Consider the following 24,146-nt stretch of genomic DNA (forward strand, 5'->3'; position numbering starts at 1 on the left):
TGCCTTCCTTCTCTATCTCCTTTGTTTTATTTCCCTGTGTCTTTTCCTCACTTAAAACCCACTGTCCTTCCTCCCCCTTCAAAGAGGCATCGCTCCCCCAGGAGGTTAAAATCCCGCTCTATGTGTGTGTATGTGTTTTGGAGGCTGGTCGCTACCATTGCTTTTTCTCCTCCGGCTTGGAGCTAAGAAACATGGGTGACATCTGGCAAGGAAAGGAGGCTGCTCTCTGAAATAACTTCTGTGTTAGGGAGGAGAGACTGAAAAACTGAACATGTGAGAACAACAGGTGGAGAGGACTCTAGCTACTGGCTTATGTATGTTGAGTGTCTCATGGATGAGATGTCCCACCATGGGCACCTGCCCAGCGTGTTAGCTAAGGGAGCTCAGTAGGATGCTTGTGAGCCGCTCGAACTGGCTGAAGACTTCCCTGGAGAAGAGGCGTCCCTGCACTCCAAGTCCCGCACACTCTTGCCACCCTCTCTGCTTTGGTGTCTGTGTATCTCCTCACCCCACGGGATACGTACGCAACTGCCTGGAGATACCAGACCTGGCACTGAGGGATTCAGCTGCCCAATTTACAACAGTTCCTGAACAAGCCTCTCTGTGCGGGGGGGAAATCCCTGGCAAGAAAAGACCTCTTCTGGCCTTTGGGCATGTCACATCACTTCTGTCTCTCTTGCTTTCCCTTCTGGGAAGAGCTGTGCCCTCCTTGAGAAGTTGTTAGCTACTGCTTGTAAAACACTGCCTGCTGCAAGGAGCCTGTGGCTGTAGGCTACCTTGTTTTGTCCAAAGTTGCTTGCTGTTATAGAGATGCCAGCAGCATCCAGCAGGTCACCAAATTTAGTGCAATCTCTCATCTTTGGAGCTTCCATGAGAGCAGCTTGTGACCCTTTGTAGACTTTTAAGGGGATGGGGGGTGTAATTTCAGGTAATTTCAGATCTTTCCCTGAAACACCCTGGAGCACTCCCAGCCCTTGGGTGTCTCAACACAACACTGTCCCTTGCTGGGGACCAGCAGCTAGTCACAGCGCTGCCCTGGGAAAGCCACAAAGCCAGCATGGGTAATGGTCGTGCTTTGGGAGAGTGTGGTGGTGTGGCTTAGCCTCAGCCTAGTTAGCCCAAATTTATGGGGAGTGGGCAGATGTCCAGGAGCTATAGGCAGCAGGGCTATATCCAAAGCAATACAAGATTAAATGGAGCAAAGGGAGAGGAAAAGGTGAGGAGTAAAGCAGGACTGTACCTTCTTCCTTGCGGCTGTGATCTTTCCCAGGGGCTGTGCCTGGTCCTTGCACCCTAGAGATGCTCAGCAGGACAACGGCCTGCTTCAGCAACACTCCTCTCTGCAGGACTTAAATAATTTTCTTTTGCTCCTTGTTACCTGCCCTGATTTTAATGCATCCCTACTAGGCTCCATCCCCGGCATTTGGGAGCATGTCACAGGGAGGAGAGCAGAAGCCTGGCATGTCCCAAAGGATGTGCAAAGTAGCCACAGCTGGTTTGGGAGGGGGAAAGTATCATGCATTTAATAAACTCTTCAAGGAGAGGAAGAGGGTAGGAGCGGAGGGAGAAGGGGGAAGTTTACAGACAGAAATGGAGATCTGGAGGCTAGAGGATGGGGATGGAGCCAGCCTCCACAAAGCTCAGCTGGGTTTGGGGCAAATTCTCACCAGAGGCTTTGGGTCACCACCTGCTTGCTTCTTCCTCCCTTTTTTCTTGGCTTCATAAATGGCAGGTCCCTTTCTAGGTGCAGTGGGGTGCCCTCTCCGACACTGGGTCTGAGTAGAGCATCACCCCAACTCCACTTGCCTTGGGGTGGGTTGGGTTCACTTGCAGCCAAGGAAAGGTAAGACATGACATTCTCCCCTAGTAATGCTTTGGCAGCAATGCTTGCCAAGGCCTCTGCTCCCCTTCAGAAATGCCCTCTCCATGATTTTTCAGGGCCAGAAGGAGGATTTTGTTAGCTGGCTTGTCCTACTGCTGGCCTGAAGTGGTACACCTGCCATGGGGCACTGAGCCAGTTGGGTTGCAACTGCCCACAGCCAGCCAGGATTCATTTGGTCATCGTGTTGAGAGGCCCAGAGGACTCGCGCTAAAACTATTTAAGAAAAAAAAGTCCGCCTAGATTTACTGAGCTTAAGTACTGTAAGATGATGCAGAAGAGGAAGCCCCTGCTCTGAGCATGCTGGGAGGATGGACCGGGGGGGGGACCATTTCCCAGTGACATGCTTGGAGGGGGGTGCCAGAGCTGCCTCCCCTCGAGCGCACCAAGCACATCGCTCTTTTACTGGTCCCCCCTCCCTCCCCACATATGAGGGGGAGGGCAGTTCCCTGAAAAAAGAGACCAAACCATTCCCTTCAGGGCTGTGCTGCAGTTCCCTGGACATTGCTGCACGATGGAGCATTGGCGCCGGGGGAGAGAGGCAGACACGAGCAGGAGGCCATGGGGTGGGGACAGAGATGGAGACACGGACTGAGAGAGAGAGAAAGAGTGATGGAGAGCTGTAGGCAGGCGGGACACAAGGGCTGTCTCGCTGCAAGACCTCTGGCGCTTAGCCGGAGGCGTTGATGTAGAGCTGGCTCTTGAGGATGTAGTCGATGACAGGCTGGCAGAGGTAATCCACAACGTGTCCGTCTCCATGCTGCAGGGCCAGTCTGGGGGTGTTGGGGGAGAGAAGGGGGTCAGAGCCCATTTGGGTGGGTCACGTACCCCTGCAAGTGGAGGGGCTGGCTGGGGGCACCCCTCTCCCCGCACCGTAGTGGGAGTCCCCCTACCTCACCCACCTGCTTTTGGTGGAGCTGACGACTGACATGGGGTGGTTTGAGTCGTCCTTCACCACCAGGATGTTGTTCTGCAGGGGAAGAAGGAAGAGAGGAATGAAGGGATGGTCTGAAAGCGGGTGTCTGCCCTGCCAGCCCCCCACCCCACTGGCCTCAGGGGACTGCTGCATGGTGACCCTATTGCTGATCCCACCCAGCAGCTGAGAGCATCTGGCCTTGAGATATCTTGTGCCCTGTGGCAGAAGTGCTCGCCTGGCTAAAGAAGGCTGCAGGTCCTCTCACAGCCTTCCCTGGCCACACATGTATTCACTTACTTTGTACTTGCGGAGTATGGAGGAGTGGTTCATGATCCGGTCGGGGTCTGCTCCGTCCCGGGGCACCACCACGATCCCAAACTCCCCGACGATCACCTCCATCTAGGAGCAAGCCAAAGCAGGGAGAGCTTTATAGCCACCCCATGCAAAACCTGCCACTGTCTGCCGACCCCTCTGCACCATGAAAGCTGGGCCATGGTCTGGATGGAGACAGAAAGTGAATTTGAGGCTATCTCAATGGCCTTTGGCAGAAACTTGGAATTAAGGCATGGTGAGTGGTCTGCAGTGGATGAGGTAAAAACGCACAGAGTTAAATCCTATTATGAGACATTGAGGTTAGGCTTTAGGGAGGACTTGTCATGGTAGAAGGACCGTGGTGGCAGAAGAGGTTGCCCAAGGAGAACATGACCTCTGCCTCGCTGGAAGGGTTTATAAGCAGGATGGACGTGTTGGTCCTGACAGAGGTCTTGTAGGGTTGTTCTTGCAAAGTTGTTTGCACCAAGGCCGGTGGCCAAGTTTGCCACTGCGGGGGGAGAGCTCCTGCTGCTCACACCTGTCTCAGGTGAGACAAAGGAGGCTCATCTGAAAGAGCTCTAGGTCAGCAAATTCAGGCAGCAGGAGCCTGTGAGGTGGTGCTGGGGCAGAATGCCTCTTCTGCCTATGCTTTGATATCCAATTTTTGCATCCTTTGTGCTGGGCTTCAAGACTTGCCTCATCTCAGGTTTTGCAGCCTTTCAGAGGAGATATCTGCCAGCTAAGTTTTAAAAAAACTTAGGATTGAAGATGCGGTAACTGATTTTAGAAATAGTTGAGAGGCTCAAGGCGGAGGGAATGGGGGGATTGTGTTGACCGCCCAATTTCAGTGAAGAGCCAGGTGATCTCCCACAGCCAGCACAACTCTGACTGCTGGGAGGAGCGTGCGGGTCAGTAACCCAGCCCCTCTCTAGGGCTGATGTCCTCCCATGAAAATATGGCATCTTCAGGTGGTGACCGCAGTGTCCAGGGTGCTGGGTGTCCTGCTGCAGTCCTTCACTATGGGGGCTGGGGGGGCACAGAGGGGTGGGCAGTGGATTTTGTCCATTTGAGTTGTGGTAGTGAAGGTGCTGAGATGGGCTCATGTCAGCTGTGAACTGGTGTGAGGCATCATCTGCCTGAGAAGTCAAGATGGTTTTATTTCTTGGCCTTTATAAAGATGGGTACTTGGGTACCCTGCATTGCAGGAAAAGCCTTTTATTAAGTAAAAGCTGTTGATTTGGCTGTAAACATGTTTAATTTCTGAGGTCTGGCCAACTTTTGTAAATACCTTATTTCCTGTACCTCCACACTTCACTCTGCTGAGACTGGCATCTACCTGATGCTGGCTCCTTCTAAGGGACAAGGAGTGGGAGCGCAGCCTTTGAAAATCCCTTGGGATGGGCTTACCCTGCACCCCAGGTGAAGTCCTCCACGTGAACGGTGAGTGGGACCAGGGCTTGGGTCTGTGGAAGGGGAGGCTGGGTAGGGTTGGTGACCCTGGAGCAGAAGACCCTGTCCCTCAGGCTGCCCTTGGCTAGGGGAGGTGAGGGTCAGGGTTGGGATGGAAGAGGCAGTGGGGATGGTTAGCACAGCTCCTGCCATCCCAAAGGACCTGAGTGACTCCCAGGAGTGGTGGGTGTGGGAAGCAGAGGAGGAGGAAGGGAGCCTGGGGAAGAGGAGCATGGAGGGGTGCCCAGTGGTGGTGACTCACGTCTGCCTCATTCCAGAGACCGGGGATGCAGAAGGACTCCAGCAGGTCGCTGCCACAGAGCAGTAAGATGCGAAGCTCTGAAGAAAAGAAACACAGAAGCTCAGAGGTGGGAGCAAACAGGGCTGAGCAGGCACTGTCCCTGCCCCCTGCCATCCCATTGCACTGCTCGGGGGGATCCTTTTCTGCACAGACCTCTCCTGCCAAAGCAAGTCCTGCTAAAGATCCCGTGTTCCTTCTCACATCTCTACTGGTGCCAAACATCAAATACCCACCACCCTACTTTATTTCAGCTCCTCTCCTGTGCTGCTGGGTTGTTGTCAACATTGCTACGTGCTGTTCAACTATGGCTGTGCTCCAGCATTGGAGGTGGGGTATCCCCGGGGAAGGGAGTAGTTTCTCCATGCTATGGGCACCGACAATCACTTTGTGATCTGCTGCAGGGGCTCCAGCCATGGGGCAACGGGGAAAGCCCAGGGGACTGCTCGGAGCCCTGGGCATGGCCATGTTTGCTTTAGCAAAGCTGATGGTGTGGGTTGCTCATCTTGGAGGACTTCCATGTCCTCCCTTCCTCTCCCCAGGCTGGGACTGGTGCTTGCCCACAGCTTGCTTTGAGAGTTGGCTTTGCTGCTCAGCAAGAAAGTTGTGCTGCGGAAAGGAGCTTTCTGCTCCAATGGGCCCATAAAGATTAATTTATTTGCACAGTCGCCGGAGGAAAGCCATAAACCTGCCCTGAGGGGTGGGAAGAGGTGGCTGCATGGGAAGGTGTCTCCCTGGTTGGCATTTCCAGGTGGCCAAAGCCTTTGGGCTCTGCATGGTGCCAGTGCTAGGATGGGTGTTGTACCAGGCTGTGTGTGAGCTAGCCCATGAAATGGATCTCAGAAACACCAGCAAGCTCCCCATGCAGAGCCCTGGGTGATGTACCGTGGTGTCAAGTGTGTGGCAGCCCAGTAGGTCTCAAACCCCTAAAGGGTTTTAGAGAAAGGGGCACCGTGGCTGGTCAGGCAGCTGAAATGCCTCCTGCTGCCACACACAAAGCTCTGCAGGGCTGCAGGCAATGTGAGCATGTGGGTGACACCACCACGAGAGGGCAAATTTGGTGGCACTTGGGGTGACTTTTAAGGCATGATACCATGGCAGGTCTGTGCCATTGCTGGGAGCCGGGTCCCCACTGCTCACTCCCTTATTTCAGGCTGTTTGTCTGCCAATAGGAATGGGCTCAGGCCAGTTTAGCGCTGCTCCTGTTTCACTCCTGAGCCTCAATAGCTGGCACCAGGGTGAGATGATCCAGCGTCCTTTGCTCGCCACCAGATCTGTTGTGCAGCTGCTCCCCAGCCACATATCGCTGGCCCAGAGGAGCCGGAGCGACATGGAGGGGGGCTGCGTACTCACCGATCTCCTCGTATCTCATCACCGTCCCCAAGTTGGCGTTTTCATCTGGGAAAGGGAAGCAAAACAGAGGTGCTGGTCTGTGGCCTAGAAGAGGGGGCTGGGAGCAAGGCTGGGGGCTGGAGCTAAAGCAGAGGCGATGCTGGACCTTTCCTCTACATACCCACAAAGGTGAAGCGCTCCATGGGTGGGCGAACGCAGCAAATCCGGCTCAGGCTTTCTCCCACCTTCCCCAGGATCTTTGCTAAAGGTGAAGAATTAAAAATTAATGGGAGAGAGGCTGTGCGACCAATGCACAGAAGAACTTTGGCCACCCTGGTCCTGAGACATGCTCCTGTGCCCAGGTGCGGGAACTGCTCTCAGCATCTCCCCACCACCTCCTTTCACAGTCTTAACTCCCAAGAGCACTACGCTGTGCCTTGAAGGGACCAGCTGGACAGATAAAATCACTAAAAAAAAAAAATAAAAAATCACAAGATGTTCATTTTTATGGGATTTAAATAATGTCCCCTCTTGTCCCCAGCTAATACCTCCGCGTCCCACATCCCACTGGCTTGTGGGAGATCCAGCCACGTCACTGCTCCTGCTAGTTCATCCCTTGCATGCACCCCATGGGTACCAAGTAGGCTTTCTCTTCGCTGATCTCACTGCCTGAACATCATCCAGCTGAAGTCCAGTGAGATTTCACAGCCATTTTAAGCTGTTCGTGGCTCTCCTTGCTGTGCTGGATGCTAACTCACTTCTCCATTGCGTCCCCACCTGACCCTGGCCTTGGTGCATGGAGCCTGATGAGTGACCTGACCCAAAAGTAAGATGATGGAGCACTGTTCCCAATGCTTGGCAGCCCTGGCTGGGAGGTGAGGGGTGGATAGTCATCCACCTTCCCTTACCCGCAGTGGGCTTGTTGGAGACGTTATTGTTGTTCTGGTAGATGGTCTGTGAGGACTCGTTCTGGGGCTGGCCGATCACAGGAGTAATGGAGGGCGTGTTGACATTGGAGAGGATGCAGCCAGTCACTCTCTGCAATGAGGGAGAGATGTAGTTGGAACAGTGCCTTCACTCCAGCTACCTCCCAAAACCTTTACGACCCCCATATCGAGCCTCCGCACCCCAGGCTGAAGGTTATTTTCAGTGACAGTATGTCCAAGCTCACTTTAGGATCTCCTGTCCCATCCGACCTCACTGGATGGGCCTGGGGCTAGCAGGAGGCTGTGGGTAATGATTCATGATTAAGGCTGGGAATGGTGGGATTAACTTTTTGTGTGGACCCATGAGGCTGGCAAGGCTGCAGCTGTGCTGCCTGCGGGAAGGCATTGCCCCCATCGCCTGGAGGTGCTCATAAATTCTGATGAATAAATAAAAATACAGCAGCTGATGAATCAGCTGTGCAAAGCCAGCAGCTTACACATTACCCTGGGAGCAAACATGTCCTCCGCCGGTCCCTGCAGGAGAAGGCAGGCAGCTCCAGGGGCTCTCTGGCTTCAGCACCATAGTCCCTGGCTGTACTGACATCCCGTTGGGCTGGTTAATGCTACTTCTGTGCCTCCTGTCTGGGGTGCATGTGAGTTTGAATGATGCTGTTTTAACCATTTCCCCTCCTTGGTTTGCTCGCTATATCCAAGTGTTGGCAGCAGCCCTGCTCTCCCCGTCCCTGCAGTCACCCAAGGGCAGTCACCTTCCTCCTCGGCTCTCAGGCCTGCCTGGGCTGCGGAGGGACTTTTCCTCCTGGGTTTTGGGCTCCCCAGGGACTTCTCAGATGCTGAATTTCCCACTGAGTCACTCTGTCGGGTTCATGCAGCAGTTTCGGCTCAGTTGATGAGTAGGGATGCCCATATCTACCTCTCCTTCCCCTCAGGGTGGACCAAATGGTCGGCATTAATGATTTGGGCTTATGCCCACTCTGCCTTCAACCCTGCTCCCCTCCTGGTGTGCGTGGGACTGGGACAGCTGCTGGCTCTGGCTGGAGGGCTCAATTTGCTTTCACCGTCAGGGCAAGGAGCTCAAAGCGGCTGTGTCAAGGTATCTTGCACCTCTTCCAGGTCAGGATTTTGGGTGCGTTCTTGCAAGTCTTTCTGTCTGTCCCGGCTGTATTTTGGTTGTTGAAGTCCATGTGCCGGTGCAAGAGCAACCCCACTCCTGCACTCTCGCCACACCCTCACCCCAGGTGCTCCCACGGTGCAGAGGCTGCCTCACCTTCATCAGGTCGCGGTGGTGCTCCAGCACGCTGCAGGTGGTCTGCCAGGTGTCCTGGTAGCACTCCCAGGGGTCCACCCTGCAGAGAGCACAGCAAGGCAACAGTGTTGGCCAACCGCCACTGCCTGGACCTCCTGGCCATGCCACCTCCTCCCCACTGGGCTGGCCAGCAGTGCCATGAGCAGCCGCTATCGCTCCCCCAGTTCTGCCATGGCCTCTGGACATCCAGCTCTCATTAATAGCTTTGGGGGCCTGAATGTGTGCCTGGACACCTTTCCACTCTTGGTACCCAACTAACCAGCTTTCCTTTGGCTTGGATGTAACCACACGTGTTACAACCCTGTTTCCTGAGGCCAGCCCGGAGATGTTTCTGGTCCCACCTTAGCTGCCAGAGGGCACATGGCAATGCTGGGAAGGGGAGAGTCCGTGGGTTGCTGCTGCAGATGTAGAAAGGGAAGGTGCCACGGCACAAGACTTTGGGCCTCACCCAGACACCACAGACTCAGCAGGGGGCTTGCAAGACCCTCTGAAGCCAAAGGGTCCCCTTGAAGGATGGTGTAACACTCCTCATTAGTTCTCTGCTAGACTAGGAGAGGAAGGCCTCTAGTTTTTAATCAAGGTTTGGCAGGGAGAGGAGAAAGTGCATCCTCGAGCTCTAGCAGCTCGTGGCATCTCCACTTCATACATGGGACTTTGCCCCCACGGTGCTGAGGAAGTGGCAGGGGCTGCCGGGGGCTGCTGGTGCCGCAGCGGGTGTGGGGTCTGCCACTCACCTGATCCAGTCGGAGGACTGGACGGCCAGTTGGCACATGGTCAGGCGGTGCCGGCTTGAGACCAGACCCTGCAAGAGAGGGTGATTCAGGAACGGTTACAGGAGGCAAGCATCGTGCCCTGGCCAGCCTGGGCTCGCAAACCTTCCCAAGGCAGAGCATCAGGCTCGCTCAGATGACACAGGCCAGAAGGATTTGTTCCTGCCCACAAAAATTTATTTAAAGTCCTGTTTGCTGGAGGGGAGGAGTCCCTGCCTTACTTCAGCCCTTGTTACGTACCAGTTGGTAAGATTTGCTCAGCACCACCACTCTCAACCCTGTGCTGCAGTGGGGTCGGACCTGGGGATGGTGGTTTTCTTGATGAAATTTCTCCAGCTTTCCAGAGAAGAGGAAAATCTCTCCTCACCTAATTTGGATTTCCCCTGCCACAGAAAGTGCTTTTAAAGGTCCCTATTTGCATTGTTGCCATCCCCACAATAAAATTGGCTCTGAAATCATTCAAACAAACAGAAAAACCCCAATCCAACAAGATGACCACTGCCATTTTGGGTGAGTATGTTTCTCTCTGCTGTCTAGTACTTTGGCTGGTTGTAGGGTCTTGCTGCAGTTTTTATCTAAAGAGTGGGTGGTTTAATACTCTCCCTCCTCTTGGAGACATTCCTGTGGTCAGGAGCTGCCCCAGGCAGAAGAGGTCCATGAAAGGACCACAGGTACAGGCAGTGCTGCCTAGCGCTCACCCCTGGCTTCAGACATACCATTGCATGTAGGAGGCAGAAAAGGAAAATGCAGGTGACCCACCGTCTTCCCATAGGAGTCGTGCACAGGCGAGACAATGCCACCAATGACAATGAAGCGTCCGGTCTTGTGCAGGTAATCCCGGGCTCGCTCTGAAGGAGGAGGACAAGGAAAAGGGTGCAGGGGGATTCAGCTGGACCCACTGAGCCCTGCAATACCCCGCTGCCACCCACCGGCTTTCCCCAAAGCCCATGGAGCAGCTCATGCCAGCTCAGGCAGCACCGGATGGGCAAGGCAACCAAGGGAAGGGCTGGCTTCATCTTTACTGCTCATCTCATTCAGTGCCATCCTTGGTGATGCTGAGCATGGATTTTCCTGGTGATCCCCAAACCTTGTGGGAATGAGGATTTGGTGGAAGAAGGCAAGTCTTTAGCAAAAGCTAAATCACATTCAGACCCTAAATCACCTTCAACCACCTCACCAGGGCACCAGAGGGGCAGCCAGAGCCTGCACCACTGAGAGCTGCTCAGCAGAGATGGGCTCTTTTGTCAGCCCTGGAGGAGGCAGACTGAGCTCACAAGGTGATGCATGAAGCTGGTTCATTCACTGCCTGCAGACAAATCCCTTCCTTTCTATTTTTCCCTGCCCATAAACTATATCCCTTTCTCTCCTCATGAATTCTCCCTTCCTCGCCTGCTACAGTTTGCTGCTGACTACCAGCCAAAAGCTTTCTTAGCAGCTGGAAGGTGGCTGATGGCTCCCCTAACTTCAAGCATCACTTCTGACAAGGACCCCTTAGATGTGGGCAAGATTAAAAAAAACCAAGGATAATAACAAAACCTGCTGCCTCCGCCACTGCTGGGCTGTGGAGACAACCCCATGGTTTTATGAACAGAAAACTTTTTGCCAGCTCATGCATCAGTGGCTGGCCATAACTCCCTGCAGGACGATGTCAATACAGGCTGGGGGATGGATTGGTTGAAAGCAGCCCTGCTGAGAAGGGGATAGTGGTGGGTGACAAGTTGGACATGAACCAGCAATGTGTGCTCGCAGCCCAGAAAGCCAATCATGTCCTGAGTGCAGCACCAGCAGCATGGCCAGTTGAGGGAGGGGATGCTCCCCTCTACTCCGCTCTTGTGAGACCCCACCTGGAGTACTGCATCCAGCTTTGGGGTCCCTGGCACAAGACAGACATGTGTCTGTCATAGAAGGGCCATGGAAATGGTCAGAGGGCTGCAACACCTCTGCTATGGAGAAAGGTTGAGAGAGCTGAGGTTGTTCAGCCTGGAGAAGAGAAAGCTCTGGGGAGACCTTATTGTGGCCTTTCAATATATAAAGCTGGCTTATAAGAAGAATGGAGACTTTTTACCAGGGCCTGAAGTGACAGGACAAGGGGCAACAGTTTTAAATTAAACAAGAGTAGTTCTAAGGTAAATATAAGGAAAAAAATTTTTTACAGTAAGGGTGGTGGGATGCTGGAACAGGTTGCCCAGAGAAGTTGTGGATGCCCCACCATTGGAAGTGTTGCAGGTCAGGCTGGACAGGGCTTTGAGCAACCTGTTGAAAGACATCACTGCCCATGGTGGGAAGGGGTTGGACTAGATGATCTTTGAAGGTCCCTCCCAACCCAAGTTTGTGATTCTAAGATGTGCTGTTGGTTGACAGCCTGAATAAAAATTGCCATCATGCATGGAGCTGCATGCATGGGTGCTTAACACGGATGGATCCCTGTCACCCCCACTGCAAGACCCACACCTCATGTGCCGCTGTTTTGGAAATGCCGAAGGGTTCACCAGGAGGAGCAGTGCACCAGGACCAAGATGCTCAACCCCATCTGCTCCTCTCTGCTGGAAAGCACTGGGCTGCTGCTGGTGAGCTCCCCACCTCTAGCTCGAACCCTGCTTGCTCCAACTCTGCTTGCACCAACTTTGCTTGTATCCTGCTTGCTCAAGCCCTGTTCACTCCCTGCTTGATCCAACTCATGGACAGCAGCTGCTGGGAGCTGCTACTGCAGGACTAAGTCTTGGCAGAGGAGAGACAATATTGGTCTGAGAGCACATCATCACAGCAGGATGGGGGAAAACCCTTCCTGCATGCACTGGAGAATGGGAGGCTCAAATGCCCTGCATGTGGGCGCCTGGGGTCTACCCTGTGTGGTCTTGGACAGACAGATGGAGCCATCCTGTCGGGGAACAGTAGGTCCACTGCAAGAGCAATGGCAGGGCTAGTCATGGCATGGTCCTTGCTGCAGCTGCTGGCCGATCTCCAAAGTCTCACTTGCTTTTGGGCACTTCTCCCCTGCCAGTTTTCCCCTCTTTCCTTGGGCTGGTCCTGATGCAGCCACCCATCCTGCTTCCCTCCCTGCCTGCAGGCAGGGCTGCCTCAGGATTTGGGCAATTGTGATGATGTCCTCCCCTTCTAGAAACCTCTTTGCTGATGCCTCATAGGGTTGCACCCATCTTTGTCACGGCTCTGCTGCAGTGATGCTGTTATCCACTGATGCATCTGGCTTCATTGCCTTCAGCCATTTCTCCCTCAAATTCTCTCTGCTCCCTGCTGATACATGGTATTAAACATCAGCCGCATTGTCCCTGGGGCTTTTCCCTGGGTCCCCTTCCCGTGGCACCCAGCACCCATGCCCCAGCTGGTCCCCCAGCAGCTGCATGGCTCTTACACCGCTCCCACCCTGTGTCAACACATTGCCTGTGTCCCACTATGCCAAGAGACTTGCCAGAGTCCCTCCAGCCTGATGCACAGTCTTGGGCTGATATTTCCAAAAGGTGGCATTTGAGGATAAAAATGCTGGTGAAGAGTTGCTAAACTCCTGTGGGCTCCTATGCTGTGTCTGACCTCCCTCTGCCCGCCCAGAGCACACACATTTGTGCCCCAATGCTTCTCTGAAGATGCTCTCAGAGAAGAAAAGAGGGTTTCTCACCAACACTCAGGATGGAAAGTCCCATCTTTTCATGCTGCAACAACAATACCTCCTGCCCCCCAAGCTTTTGTAGCTGTATGACCCACCCCCTTTACTTGAGTTCTCCCACTGGGTGCATTGCAACCACCTTGTCCCCCAGGCAGACTGTGCCTGTGCATGAACCACGGCACTGCCGGGGGGTTGCAGCCCAACAGAAAGCGAGGAGGAAGAGGCTGGGAGGTGCGAGTGTGGGGCAGGTTGTTGTTGGTGGTGGTGCTGGCCCTGCCACCTCTGCCAAGCATGGGGAGGTTGGTTGGGTAGTGCACAGTGCAGCACTGCCCACCCCAGCTATTGAGATGGTAGAAAGAAAAAAAAGATAAAAAAGGTAAAAGCAAAAGAAGGAGACAAGATCGATGAGTCACTAGAAAGCGCTTTTTTTTTTGCAAGTGGAGGATCTAGAAAAATATTTTGCGTTTGCAAAGAAAACGAGCATTTTTGAAGCTAAGGTGACTTCAGGATCCATCAGCCACCCCGAGATGTCACTGCACATCATATCCTACAGGCACCCTGCTCCAGCCACCAGTGTTCCCCCAGGGGACGGGGAGCAGCCCTGCCTGAAAGGCTGGTGCCCTCCCATGCAGCAGCTGCAGGGAGACACTTGCAGGGAACCTTCCTCCTCACTGTCACCTGCACCCAGCCCCAGCTGGCACCCACTAAAGCTGATGCGAAGCTCTCCAGTCTGCTCCTGCTTCCCTTAGTGGTGTAGCTGCCTTATTCCTTGGAAATAAGCAGCAACGCTAGCTCTTGCCATCTGGGGAAGTTTCCCTATCCTGGCCCCTCAACGTGGCATCAGCTGTTGGGGCAGGGGACCCACCCTACAAACCCATCTTTGCCAAAGCAGCCACGTTCCTGCTTCCCCTCCAAAAGAAACTTTCCCAGAGAGAAACAGGGAAAGAGAGGGGAAGGAGAACACTCAGTGTTTGCTGGATGCAAGTATGGTCATGATGGGCACAAAGAACATGAGCGGACAGGGGATCCTGCTGCATCTTCTGGAGCTGCTGCGGTGAACTGGGGCTCCTGGGCTTTTAGTGGCAACAGAAACACCTCATTGTCCTGCTGCTGGTTGAAAATTAGCCACGGGCTTGTTCATGCCTGCCAGCACCATGAGGGTAGCACTGGTTGGATTTGAGCATGTGGGAGCGGTGGCTGAGCCCTGGGCCACAGCTTGGCACAACAGGCAGGTGAGAGCACAGCCTGGCAGGTCCAGATGTGGGGAAAGGGTCTTTTCCACAGATACATCGATGGGTGTGCTTTTCCTGCATGTTTCCCTGTCAAATTATCTTCTCTGGGTGGTGTGGATGGGATTGTGCTGTTTAGGAAAGGACAATTCTCCCAGCAATGCATCTCTTCAGCTCCTGTGCCCTCGCTCCTGCTCTGCTTCAGGACAAAAATTCATCCCTAAGATTATTTTAGAGCTCCCTTGCAATAGCTTGGGATGGACGAAGAGTGCTTGTATGTCAAGGGAGGCGAGAGGGGCTAAGCAGGGAAGGGAAGTAGGGATGTCGCTGAAGAACCACTTGGACAAAATTTTTTCCTCCAAATTTTGAAATTTCTACTAGCTATCAGGTCAGTTAAAAGTCAATTAAGGAACTATAATTGCCATGGACTTTTTTTCCCCGCTTGAGGGCATTGAGCAGCCCCAGGCCCCTGTGACAGCCTGTGGGAAGTTTGCCAGCCTCAATAAAACCTCTTCCTCAGACTCACCCAAAATCCTTTCCCTGGCTTCCTTCCCAGCTCTTGTGTCCTGGGTGTGCCAGCCCCCAGAGAGAGAAAAACACACTTAAATAATTCGATCGGTGCAGGAAGTAAAATTCAATTGCCTGGATTAGATGTACTGAAAGTTTCCCTCCCTGCCCTCAAAATCCTGAGCAAAAAGGGGTTAACAGTGGCAGTTTAGTCTGAACCATACTTTTTTGTCTTTGCTCATTGTTTATCTGCAGGGAACTGTGTGGGAGCATCTCCATCCGCCAGCGGGTTTCACCAGGGCAGCGAGGGAACGGAACCTAGCTCTGTGCGTGACTATGGCTATCTGTGCTCCAAGTGGTACCCAGCAAAGCACCCTATGGGGGAGCACACACAGAAAAATACAATATTCTTGGGTGGATTTTTGGGTTTTTTTTCCCCATGGGCAAGGGGGTTTGAGGTTGAACCAGCATCATAAATTAAAGCACAAAACTCCATGGGTGGTGGGATTCCCTTTGCAGCCCACCATGACAGCCCTCTGTAACCACTGCCCAGAAAGCCAAATGTGCAAAAAATTCCTCTTTCTTCTCCATTCTGCATTTTAAAAAGAGGAATCAGGGGATACCAGCAGCACTTCTCCCTCTCCAATGCTCTGTGCTCGCCTTTATTGATGCTACCAACTTTCCCATCAGTGTCTTCAAGTTTAATCAATCAAGAGGGAGAGAAAAAAAAGCCATTTTTTTCCCTGCTTCTGCTCTTTCTGGCATCTTTCACACCAACCATGTCCTGGGACCTCTTCTAGATTGAAAAACAGATGACTGCATAGGGTATAAGTTACAGAAAACAGTATCAAGAGACTTTTATAGCAAAAAAAGAATTGAGCTGTGATGATGGAAGAGGAATTAAAAGGGAAGAAGAAATGTTATTGGATGAGCCTAGAAGCAGAGGAGGTTTGTGGGAAGGCTATCCTGACTGCCTTGGAAGCACACGCAAGAAGACAACTGAAATGCTTGGAATTGTTTGCCACCGCACAGGGACAAAATCCAGGCATGATTTTTGGAAAAGCCAAAGCGGACCTGCTCCGACACACTGCCACGCAGGAGAGCTGGGGCTTCAAGTGTGCAGAGGAGCCAAGATCGAGGGACCAGCATCTACCCTTATATCATAATGCAATTTAAAATGCAAATTAAAAAAAAAAGGAAATTCCCTAACAAAAAAGATGCCATTGAGTTTGAAATGAACACATCCTCTCATTATGCCGTGCTTCACCCTGACTTGATTTTCCTTGCCAAAAGAAGTTTAAAAACACTGACCCATTCATTTCCATGGCTTCTCCTCTGCGTACAGCTCCTTCGTAAAGTTCACTCTTAAGACAAGCTGAACTCCTTGCATGTAACCTCCGCTTCACATTCTGAAGGACAGCTGATGGTATTAATTTGCCTTGAATTTTTGGTGGGAAAAGCCAATGATTTCACCTGGCTATCAATTTCTCAAGGTCTGTATTTAAACAGCCCAGTGCCAGGCCCGCATCTTCAGGGGATGTGATCCATGCTGGTGGCACGTCATCTCAGCTCCAGCTCTCAGGAGCTCACACCGACTCTCTACCACCAGCGCCTGCCTGCCTTCATAAAACACCTTTTCCTGCAGAAAACAGTTCATCTCCTACAAATGCATGGCAAGGATTGGAAATCCAAGCAAACCCATATAGTTTTTGTGACTGCAGGCAGAAAATGTATTTGCCTGTTTCTACAGCAAGGCCAACAGCTTCAGCGGGACACATCCTGTGGGATGCTGATGTGCCACTGGCCTTGCAGCACTCACGGAGGGGTGTGCTGCTGGGAGGAGATGGATGTTGCTCTCTGTGTTGCCATCAAAATTGTTCATTTGTTTTTAACCTGCACAATATTATTTAGAGAAACCTGTAAAAATGATGCTGTTCTCCAAAAAATATATAGAAATGTTGGGATCTGCATTTTCAAGAGCTTGTTGTCTACCTCAGAAATACCAAACAGAACTTAAATATGCATGGGAAAAAAATATATATTTATTGACTATGAAATCTCTGCAAGGGAAGTATTTGGGCAAACATGCGGGCTACGAAGCAGCAGTATGGTGTAGCAGAGGGCTGACCCAGGAATGGGAAGACCTGCCTTCTGGTCCTGCCTTGCCTACAACTTGCAGAGCATCTCTTCATGTCCCAGACTGGTCTGTTCTCACTTGTTTTTGGGACAGAGCATGTCCGTTTGCTTGCAGGGCCATGTCCATTGGGCAGCTCTGTCCACTCACTTGTGGCTCTGCTGGCTTGCTTCTTCATGTAGCCATCAGCTAACCCAGATATTCACAGCCATCCACTCCTAAGCAAAAGCCTTTAAAAGGATTCCATTTTCTTAAATGACATCTCAAATCCCATTTGGGGAGGAGCTGTGCTGCTAGTTGGGGCTGGCACTGTGGTGGGAGTAGCCACCCTCACTGCCAGGACGGTGGCTGAGGATTCGGGGCAGGTGGCACCATGGCTTCAGGGTGGCACAAGATCGCAGCATTAGTTTGCAGTGTCTAGATGCATCTGCACTGCAATCATGATGCTGCATTTAAACCTCCTTTTTCTTTTTTTTTTCCCCTCACAGATTGAATCTTCTTAGACTGACGTACTCTTCAGTGGCTAAATGGAGAGGGCGACCAGTAGCCATAGTCAAGCCTGTCCAAACACGTTAGCTCATCAAGCCTTGAGTCCCATCCTCTGTACAATGCAAGACAAAACTGCTTTAGATCTTGTAAGAGATCCTGGGGATGTTAGTGGTTCATTCCTTGCTCTGGGCTAAGGTCACAGTGCCTCCTGCCGCAGCGTGTGCTCCTTGGCATGTGCAGGAGGAGGTGTGGGTCTCAGTATCTTGAAACGATGGGTGATCAGCAACATGGCTCCATGTGAGGAGCAACTAGGAGTTGGGCAGCAAGGGCAGGGAGACAGGACGGCGGTCATGGATGGCACAGAAAGGGCAAAGAGGGTGAGTCTTCTGCTGTCCTCAGGTCTCCTGCTGTCCTTGGGGCTCCTTCTGTCCTTGGGGCTCCTGCTGCCTTTGGGTCTTCTGCTGTCCTTGAGTCTTCCAACCTGAAGAAAGCAGGGCTGTGCACAGCATGAGGCTAAGCTGAGGAGTTCCACACCCAAGCACGGCACTAGTTGCTCTTCCAGGTTTCTGGAAATGGGATGCTGGGTTTGGTAGGTCATCACTTTGAACCGCTGCGGCTGCTCTGATGTTGTGGTGCTTCCTCCAGACTCCCAGGTCCATGTTCTCAGAAAAGACCTTTTTTAACAAAATTCGCTGCATCTTTCATGCAAAATATGCTGCTGGTGGGGACCAGGTTCATGGTCCCCCTGCAGACATGACTAAGGCCAAAGACACTGCAGTAGCTTTGCATTCATCCTCTCATCCATATTCCTTACGGTCAGCCACCTGTGCAGCTCCCAACCTTCCCTCCCTGCTTGTGCAAAGATTTCTGCCTGGGAAAGAGTAGGTTGTGGCCTGAAAAGCCATCAGTCTCAGGACTCTCTGTCCCACTTCTCTGATGGTTTGTTGGCTTTCTGGCCTGTTCATTGTCGTTGAGCTCAGCCTTCTGTCACGGCTTCCCAGCCCTTTCCCAGCCCATTTCTTGCCTGTTGAATACTTGTGATGTCCAGAGACCATGCTGAACCCCAGAAAACACCCTCCAGTATTTTCATTTTCTATGAGCACTTTATAGCCTGCAACACCAATGCAAGCATGTTGGCTTGGAAGAGAAAAGTTCATTTCTTTTCCAGTGTAAATTGTCCTTAATGCTCCAGACAGCCTTGCATGGCTTTTAAATATTGTTGACATAAATAAACACCAGCAATGGACCCTGCCAAGACATCCATTAGCCCGTTGGCTGCGTGCTTGTGTGGTGGAGAGCTTTCAGCCATGGCTCCCAGGGTCTATGCCTCCTGGCACAGCCCTTCCATGGCAGCTGGTGGTTGACCTTAGCCTTGCTATGTTGGGGAAGAAAGGGACACGGGTGACACTTGGACCCTTCCCAAGCACTGGTGACACCTCCCCACTGCCCCAGCCCAGCTTTGCTCGCCTCCCCTGCAAATGCACTTCAAATATTTTTGGGTCTACCACTTTCCTGCAAGATGACAGTGGGGAAAGACCGCTCCAGGGCTACAAAAATGATAAGCGATGATTTTGTCTGGATTGTGTCAAAAAATAGCGTCCTGCTTCCCCAGTAGGAAATCAGTGCTTATTTAAGAGATGTTTCTTTATGGTGGTTCTCACTGAGTATATTTAATCGCAATGTTTCGGCTCGTCTGGCACTGTTCCATCACCTAAATTGATGTTAATGAAATCAAATATTCCTCATGTTCAATTTTTCAAGGTGCAATTTCAGCTTGTATTTTCTTTGCCTCTGTACCTGGTTCATCTGCACCCCTAAGACTTCCTTTTTTTTTTTTTTTTTTTTTTTTTTTACGGAGGAATGCCACCAGCCAGCTCTGATTTATGCCCTTCTCCCCATGGGGGATTCAAGCTGCAGCCCACTCATACTCTGCACCAGCCTGCCGAAAACACACATGAGGTAGCAGAGAGGCAAGAAAGTTTTGCACAATCTTAATCTCTCTTCCCCGAAAGCCAGGGCAGAGGAGAGTGCACAGGGTACACGAGTAATAGAGAAGGCAAAACCATTTCCCGGGTGTCTCATTTTCATTTCGAGCAATTTGGCCTTTGACATCCTTGGATGAGAGGCAGGATGCGGCCACAAGGTGCTGAGGGCAAGGCAGGTGCTTTCCCACTGTCTAAAATACCTTCTCCTGCAGGGGAGAGTGACCCAGATACGCCAGCACACTTTGTTTTATTCTTGAGCTAGCAGCACTTGCAGGACCTAAATGTTGCTTCCTACCCCGAGCCCAATTCGGGCAAGGAGCCAGCAGTTATTCTCAGTCTAATTGAGGGATATGTGTGTGTGTGTATATATATATTTTTTAATTTTTTTTTAAAAATACATATAACTCTGAATGCCAAATCAGGGATGTATTCATCAGAGATGTACTCATCTCAGAGCCCAGCTAGCCCGCCTGCCCCAGGGCCACTTTCTCTGCCCCAACCAGCATCTTCACCCACCCATCGCCTACAGCCAGACCTTGGTTAGAGCTGGGGAAATCATTGGCACCTCCATTCCCTGCACTTCCTGGAGGGACAAGAAGACATTACTACTAGAAGAACAAGCCCTGACTGCTCTTCAAGGGAGGTTTCTCTTTTGGGAAGAAGCAAAAGGAGGGGTAGAGAGTGGTTCTTCATCATGGGGTTGACCCTTCCCAAGGCAAGCCTAGGGAGATCCCAGTGTGTCCCACTGACCCAAACAACCTGTTCTGCCTTGAGCTCAGTGCCTCTGAGATGATCTCAGTCAGATTCCCAGGAGACTTTTGGTTGGTAGAAAAATCCCATTAAGCCCCCTAATGCTTAATGATTTTCATCTCTCAGCTAATTGCTCTGTTACATACTTTTCCCCCATCCTGTTAGTCCATAGGTGCACCCAGGCATTGTAGAAGTAATGAATTTGGAAGGGACTTCCATGCTAAATGGCTTCAGTCATTGCTGTACATTTGTTTTAACAGCTTTTCATAAGCACAAAAAAGCACTGGCCACCAAATAACTCGAAATTCATGGTGGAAGCAAAGACTACAAAAGGCCCCAGAGAAGTGACACTGCAGCACCTGACCCTCCCACCTCTCAGCCCACCCAGGCCCCCCACCAGTGTCCAACTCTGAGAGCCGCCCGAGTGATGACTAACGAGACTCACACTATCACCATCTGTTGAACACTTGTGGCCTCATGGCAGAAAAGTGAAATTAGATGTTTAAACCAAACAAAAAAAAAAGGTTGAAGACTGAGTCACAGTGAGCTGACTTAGGAATAGCAGAGCATTTGCTGAAGACCCACAAGACAGGGCCTGGGCTGGGGACCTGGCTGGTCCCAGATGATCTGTGTTTCTTAGATGAAGCCATAGAGGAACAGCTTATTTGATATCATTGAAACTGAAATTGAAGGCATCCTATTTTTTCCTCTTATTTCAGAACAGCATTATTGCAAGAGGTGGTGTGTGTGAGAAGGCACACAGGAGCCCGGGAAGAAACCCTCCAGGTCCCAGAGCTTGAGAAGAAACATCTGAGGAAGAGCCTGGCAAAGCAACGCAAGCCGAAGCACTTCTTCCCCTTGGAGCATCCCACCCTGCTGGGATGGAGCAGGTGGGAGCAAGCAACACCCATCAGGTGAGCAACATAGGGACAAATACAGGGAGCTGCTGCTTGAGTTGAAGCTGCCACCAGCTCCTCCAGGTAGGGACTGGACCTACTTTTCTGCCAGGCAGGTGACTAGCACAGTGCTGTCACTCTCACCATTTCTAAGGTGAAGTGGTATGATTTATTGCCCAGAGATCTCCATCCTGGTATCACAGGGAGAGGTGGAACATGCTCAGCACCTTGCTGGGTCTCACCTGAAGGATGGGCAGCTGAGTCCTGCCAAAGTGGACCACCTTCCACCTGGTATTTGACACCCAGAGCTGCTGCCTGGGCCTCTTAGAGGTCTTGGGGCTGGCAAGGCGAGGGGAAGCATCTAACCTGGTAAAAGCAACTCTTAGCAGATAAAAATGGATGAAGAAGACAACTTCATGTAAAGAAGGACGTTTTTTTGAGCTCCCTGCTATGGGACAGCACCGAAACATCTTGCTTAGAAGCCCTTAGAGAAGGATGAAGCATCTCTAGGTAAGCCAAGTGTCCTTACGCATGGTATTGAAGTGAAAAGTGAGAGGTGAGCCACCCTTCCCTGGCTGGTGCACAAGCTGGCTGCCCTGCAAGTCAGCAAGAGCTGTGCACACTGTAGCATGGTGCATGGTGGAGAGAGGTGAGTTTTCCAGTGTAGTATTTCCCTCATTTTTTAGAGAGAAACGTGCTAAAATGTGCATTTGCTAGAGCTCAGTGTAAAATGTCCCTCTGAGCACCGGGATTTATTTAAGTACAAACCAGGGGAGTGAACTGAGGGGGGAGAAAGCGGTTGGAGCAATTTCAGCTGAAATCCCTCTCTCCTATAGGGTTTTTGGAAGCTAACAGCTCTCCAGCTGGTGTAAAGTGATGTAAACGCATGGCCCACAGTAAAGCAACATCAATTTGTGGTGTGAATCTGGCCTGGAGCTGGTATTCTGTGGCTGTATCTCAGGTTTGATGAGAGTCTAAATATCAGAGGCAAAAATAAACGGTTCAGCAAGCAAAGGGGAGGGTGTTCCAGATAGCCCCAACTGCTCTCTTTGAAATGATTTTTATCACCCTGGGCCCATGGATAGAGTCAAACAGGACACAGGTAGCAGCAAAAGGCACCTGGCAAATATTTTCATTATTCTGCCATGGTCTTATTTTGCTTCCGCCAGGATGCGGGTGGCTCAGCCAAAGTAGGACAGGCACCTCAGTGTTCATCCCTGGAGAGGTCCCAGTCCCCATCTCAGCCAGACACGGGCTATGAAATCAGTGTCACCCAGTGCCTTTTTTTTTTAAATAATAGAGGGGAAAAAAAACTCGAACAGATTTCCACACTTGTTTTCCGCTGCCCTAATTTCCCTGTGCAAGCGTTCCGTTTGTTTTCACTTCCAAGCCGTTGTAGCACATCAAAGGCAGTGCTTTGTACGCCCTGGCGCGTGTCGTGCTGCTCCTTCGGGCTGATGTGCAGTGGGATCACAACCCTAGCAGAAGCGGAGGATTTATGGTCCCTGATTCCCCATGGAGCAGAGATGGGGAGCATTTTCCCAGAGGCTCTTTGCTGGTCTTGGGTTGCCTCTACATGGGGCTGACCTCCACGCTGTGAGCCTGACCCATGGCTTGCCTTTGCTGGCAAAGTGTCCGAAAATGCTGATGCTGGCAGGGATCTGCTTTGGCTGAACCAGGACCGTGCAGGCAGACAACATCCCATCTACGCAGATGGAGAAAGGCCGGGGGGATGCTGGTGACAGCATGGGGTGGCTGAGGTAGCCAAGGTAGGACTTCAGCCTCATGGTGACACCAAAGGGATGTCACGTTCCCATTACTGCAGCTGTGTCTTGCCTGGCTGCATGGCTCAGTGAAACCCTCTCTCTTTGCAGATCTATTCCCAAGATGCCACTTCCCCCAAAAGAAGCATTGATGATGTCTTTGCACAAAGCAAAGGTGCCAGAAGGAAAGCTATGCCTTTCAGCATCCCCAACCCAACTCGCAAGATCTTGCTGGGAAAACTAGATTTTCTTACTTCCCTTGCCAATAAGCCCTAGAAAAATGTGATCTCCTCAGGGAGGGCTTAAGCTCAATTAGGGGCTGTTGGATTTTCAGTGAAAATAGAAACCTTTGTGGAGCAGGGGCTGAGTAAGTCCTTCCTTGCCTGGCTCAGAGACAGGCTCTCCACCCATCCCGTGGGAAGCTCCTCTGTGTTTGTCTCTTGCTCCAGCTCCAAAACAGACATCCCAGTTCACCTCCTCCTGGGGCAAGCCCTACAGTGGCTCTTGAAAATATATATTTCTAAAGACTCTAGGTTTTTCGGTTCCCAAAATACAAATTTAGCCATTTTCTGCTGGTATGACCAAGCTACATCCAGTAGCTCAGGCTTTGAAGGAAACTAGTTGATGCTGGAAAGGGAGATTAAAAAAACATGCCCCCAACCTAGGTTGTCTTCTCCAGGCATGACTGCGCACCATCAACATGTGCAAGCAATGCCGCTTTGTGGGGGGGATGAGAGCTGTGCCCTGGCCCTGGTTTGTTTTCAGGGCTGTGATGGGCACTACATATTTTGCCCGACTTTCTCCACACAGAGCACCCTGAAAATCCAGCCCTGCTTGGCTGGGCACCGGTGGCACCCCGGGACCCCTTGGATTCAGGGGTTATGAATGCCAGAGAGGACATGCTCATCTCAAAATCCAGACGTGTCCTGGCTTTATCTCCATTTTAGGCTGATTTTTCTGTCTTAGAGGTTGTTGGGTCTTTCCGTAGCTGCTTCGGGCTCCCTGGTCCCAGGTGGAGGTTAGGGTTAAGGTTAGGGTTAGGGTTGTGATGCACATTCAGCACAGCTGGACTCTTTCTGCTTGCCCCTTGCCCCCTGGCTGCAAGTGGTGGGATGTGGTCTTGACCCCAGGTCTGATGCACCTCTATGCCTTCTTCCTCAGCGTGGGGTACCCCTTGCAGCCTCCCCGCCTTGCTCCCAGATGGGATTTTGGAGGCCAGAGCATGCAGGGATGAGGATGTCTGATTTGGGCTACCTGCTGCTCAGGTGCACGAAGATCAGCCTAATCACAAACCGTTCCTACCTGTGTCCCCCATCACTGCGGTACCTGACACAAACCCAGAGCAGCCTGGCAGGCAAAGCAGAGACTTGAGTCCCCCCTCATTGCACCACTCAGGAGAGATTAAGTGACTTGCCCAAGGTCACACAAGAGATGTGGACTGCCACTGCTGGGGTTTAGCATTCAGCTAATTGATACCCTCGGCATCACACAGGCTGCTGTTAAAAAGTATCAGAGAAGATGACGCAGGAGGTGTGAGCATCTTAGCAAGCACAAAGAGTTTTAAATGG

General features: G+C 51.8%; 1 protein-coding gene across 1 annotated transcript in view; it reads right to left on the bottom strand.

Annotated features, from left to right (window-relative positions):
• Positions 1-1,864: 1,864 nt before the first annotated feature.
• The window catches only part of NMNAT2 (nicotinamide nucleotide adenylyltransferase 2), a 29,418-nt gene continuing 7,136 nt past the window's right edge, over positions 1,865-24,146 (bottom strand). Inside the window, exons 2-11 of the mRNA XM_075037547.1 lie at positions 9,966-10,054; positions 9,171-9,238; positions 8,398-8,476; positions 7,095-7,224; positions 6,368-6,448; positions 6,208-6,252; positions 4,819-4,895; positions 3,093-3,194; positions 2,782-2,849; positions 1,865-2,652 (exon numbers count right to left, since the gene is read on the bottom strand). Of these exons, the coding sequence (XP_074893648.1) occupies positions 2,550-2,652; positions 2,782-2,849; positions 3,093-3,194; positions 4,819-4,895; positions 6,208-6,252; positions 6,368-6,448; positions 7,095-7,224; positions 8,398-8,476; positions 9,171-9,238; positions 9,966-10,054 (842 nt within the window). The 3' untranslated portion in view covers positions 1,865-2,549. The remainder of the gene's footprint in view (positions 2,653-2,781; positions 2,850-3,092; positions 3,195-4,818; positions 4,896-6,207; positions 6,253-6,367; positions 6,449-7,094; positions 7,225-8,397; positions 8,477-9,170; positions 9,239-9,965; positions 10,055-24,146) is intronic.

The sequence above is a fragment of the Buteo buteo genome, chromosome 10 (assembly GCF_964188355.1).
Source record: "Buteo buteo chromosome 10, bButBut1.hap1.1, whole genome shotgun sequence".
Taxonomy (NCBI): Eukaryota; Metazoa; Chordata; class Aves; order Accipitriformes; family Accipitridae; genus Buteo; species Buteo buteo.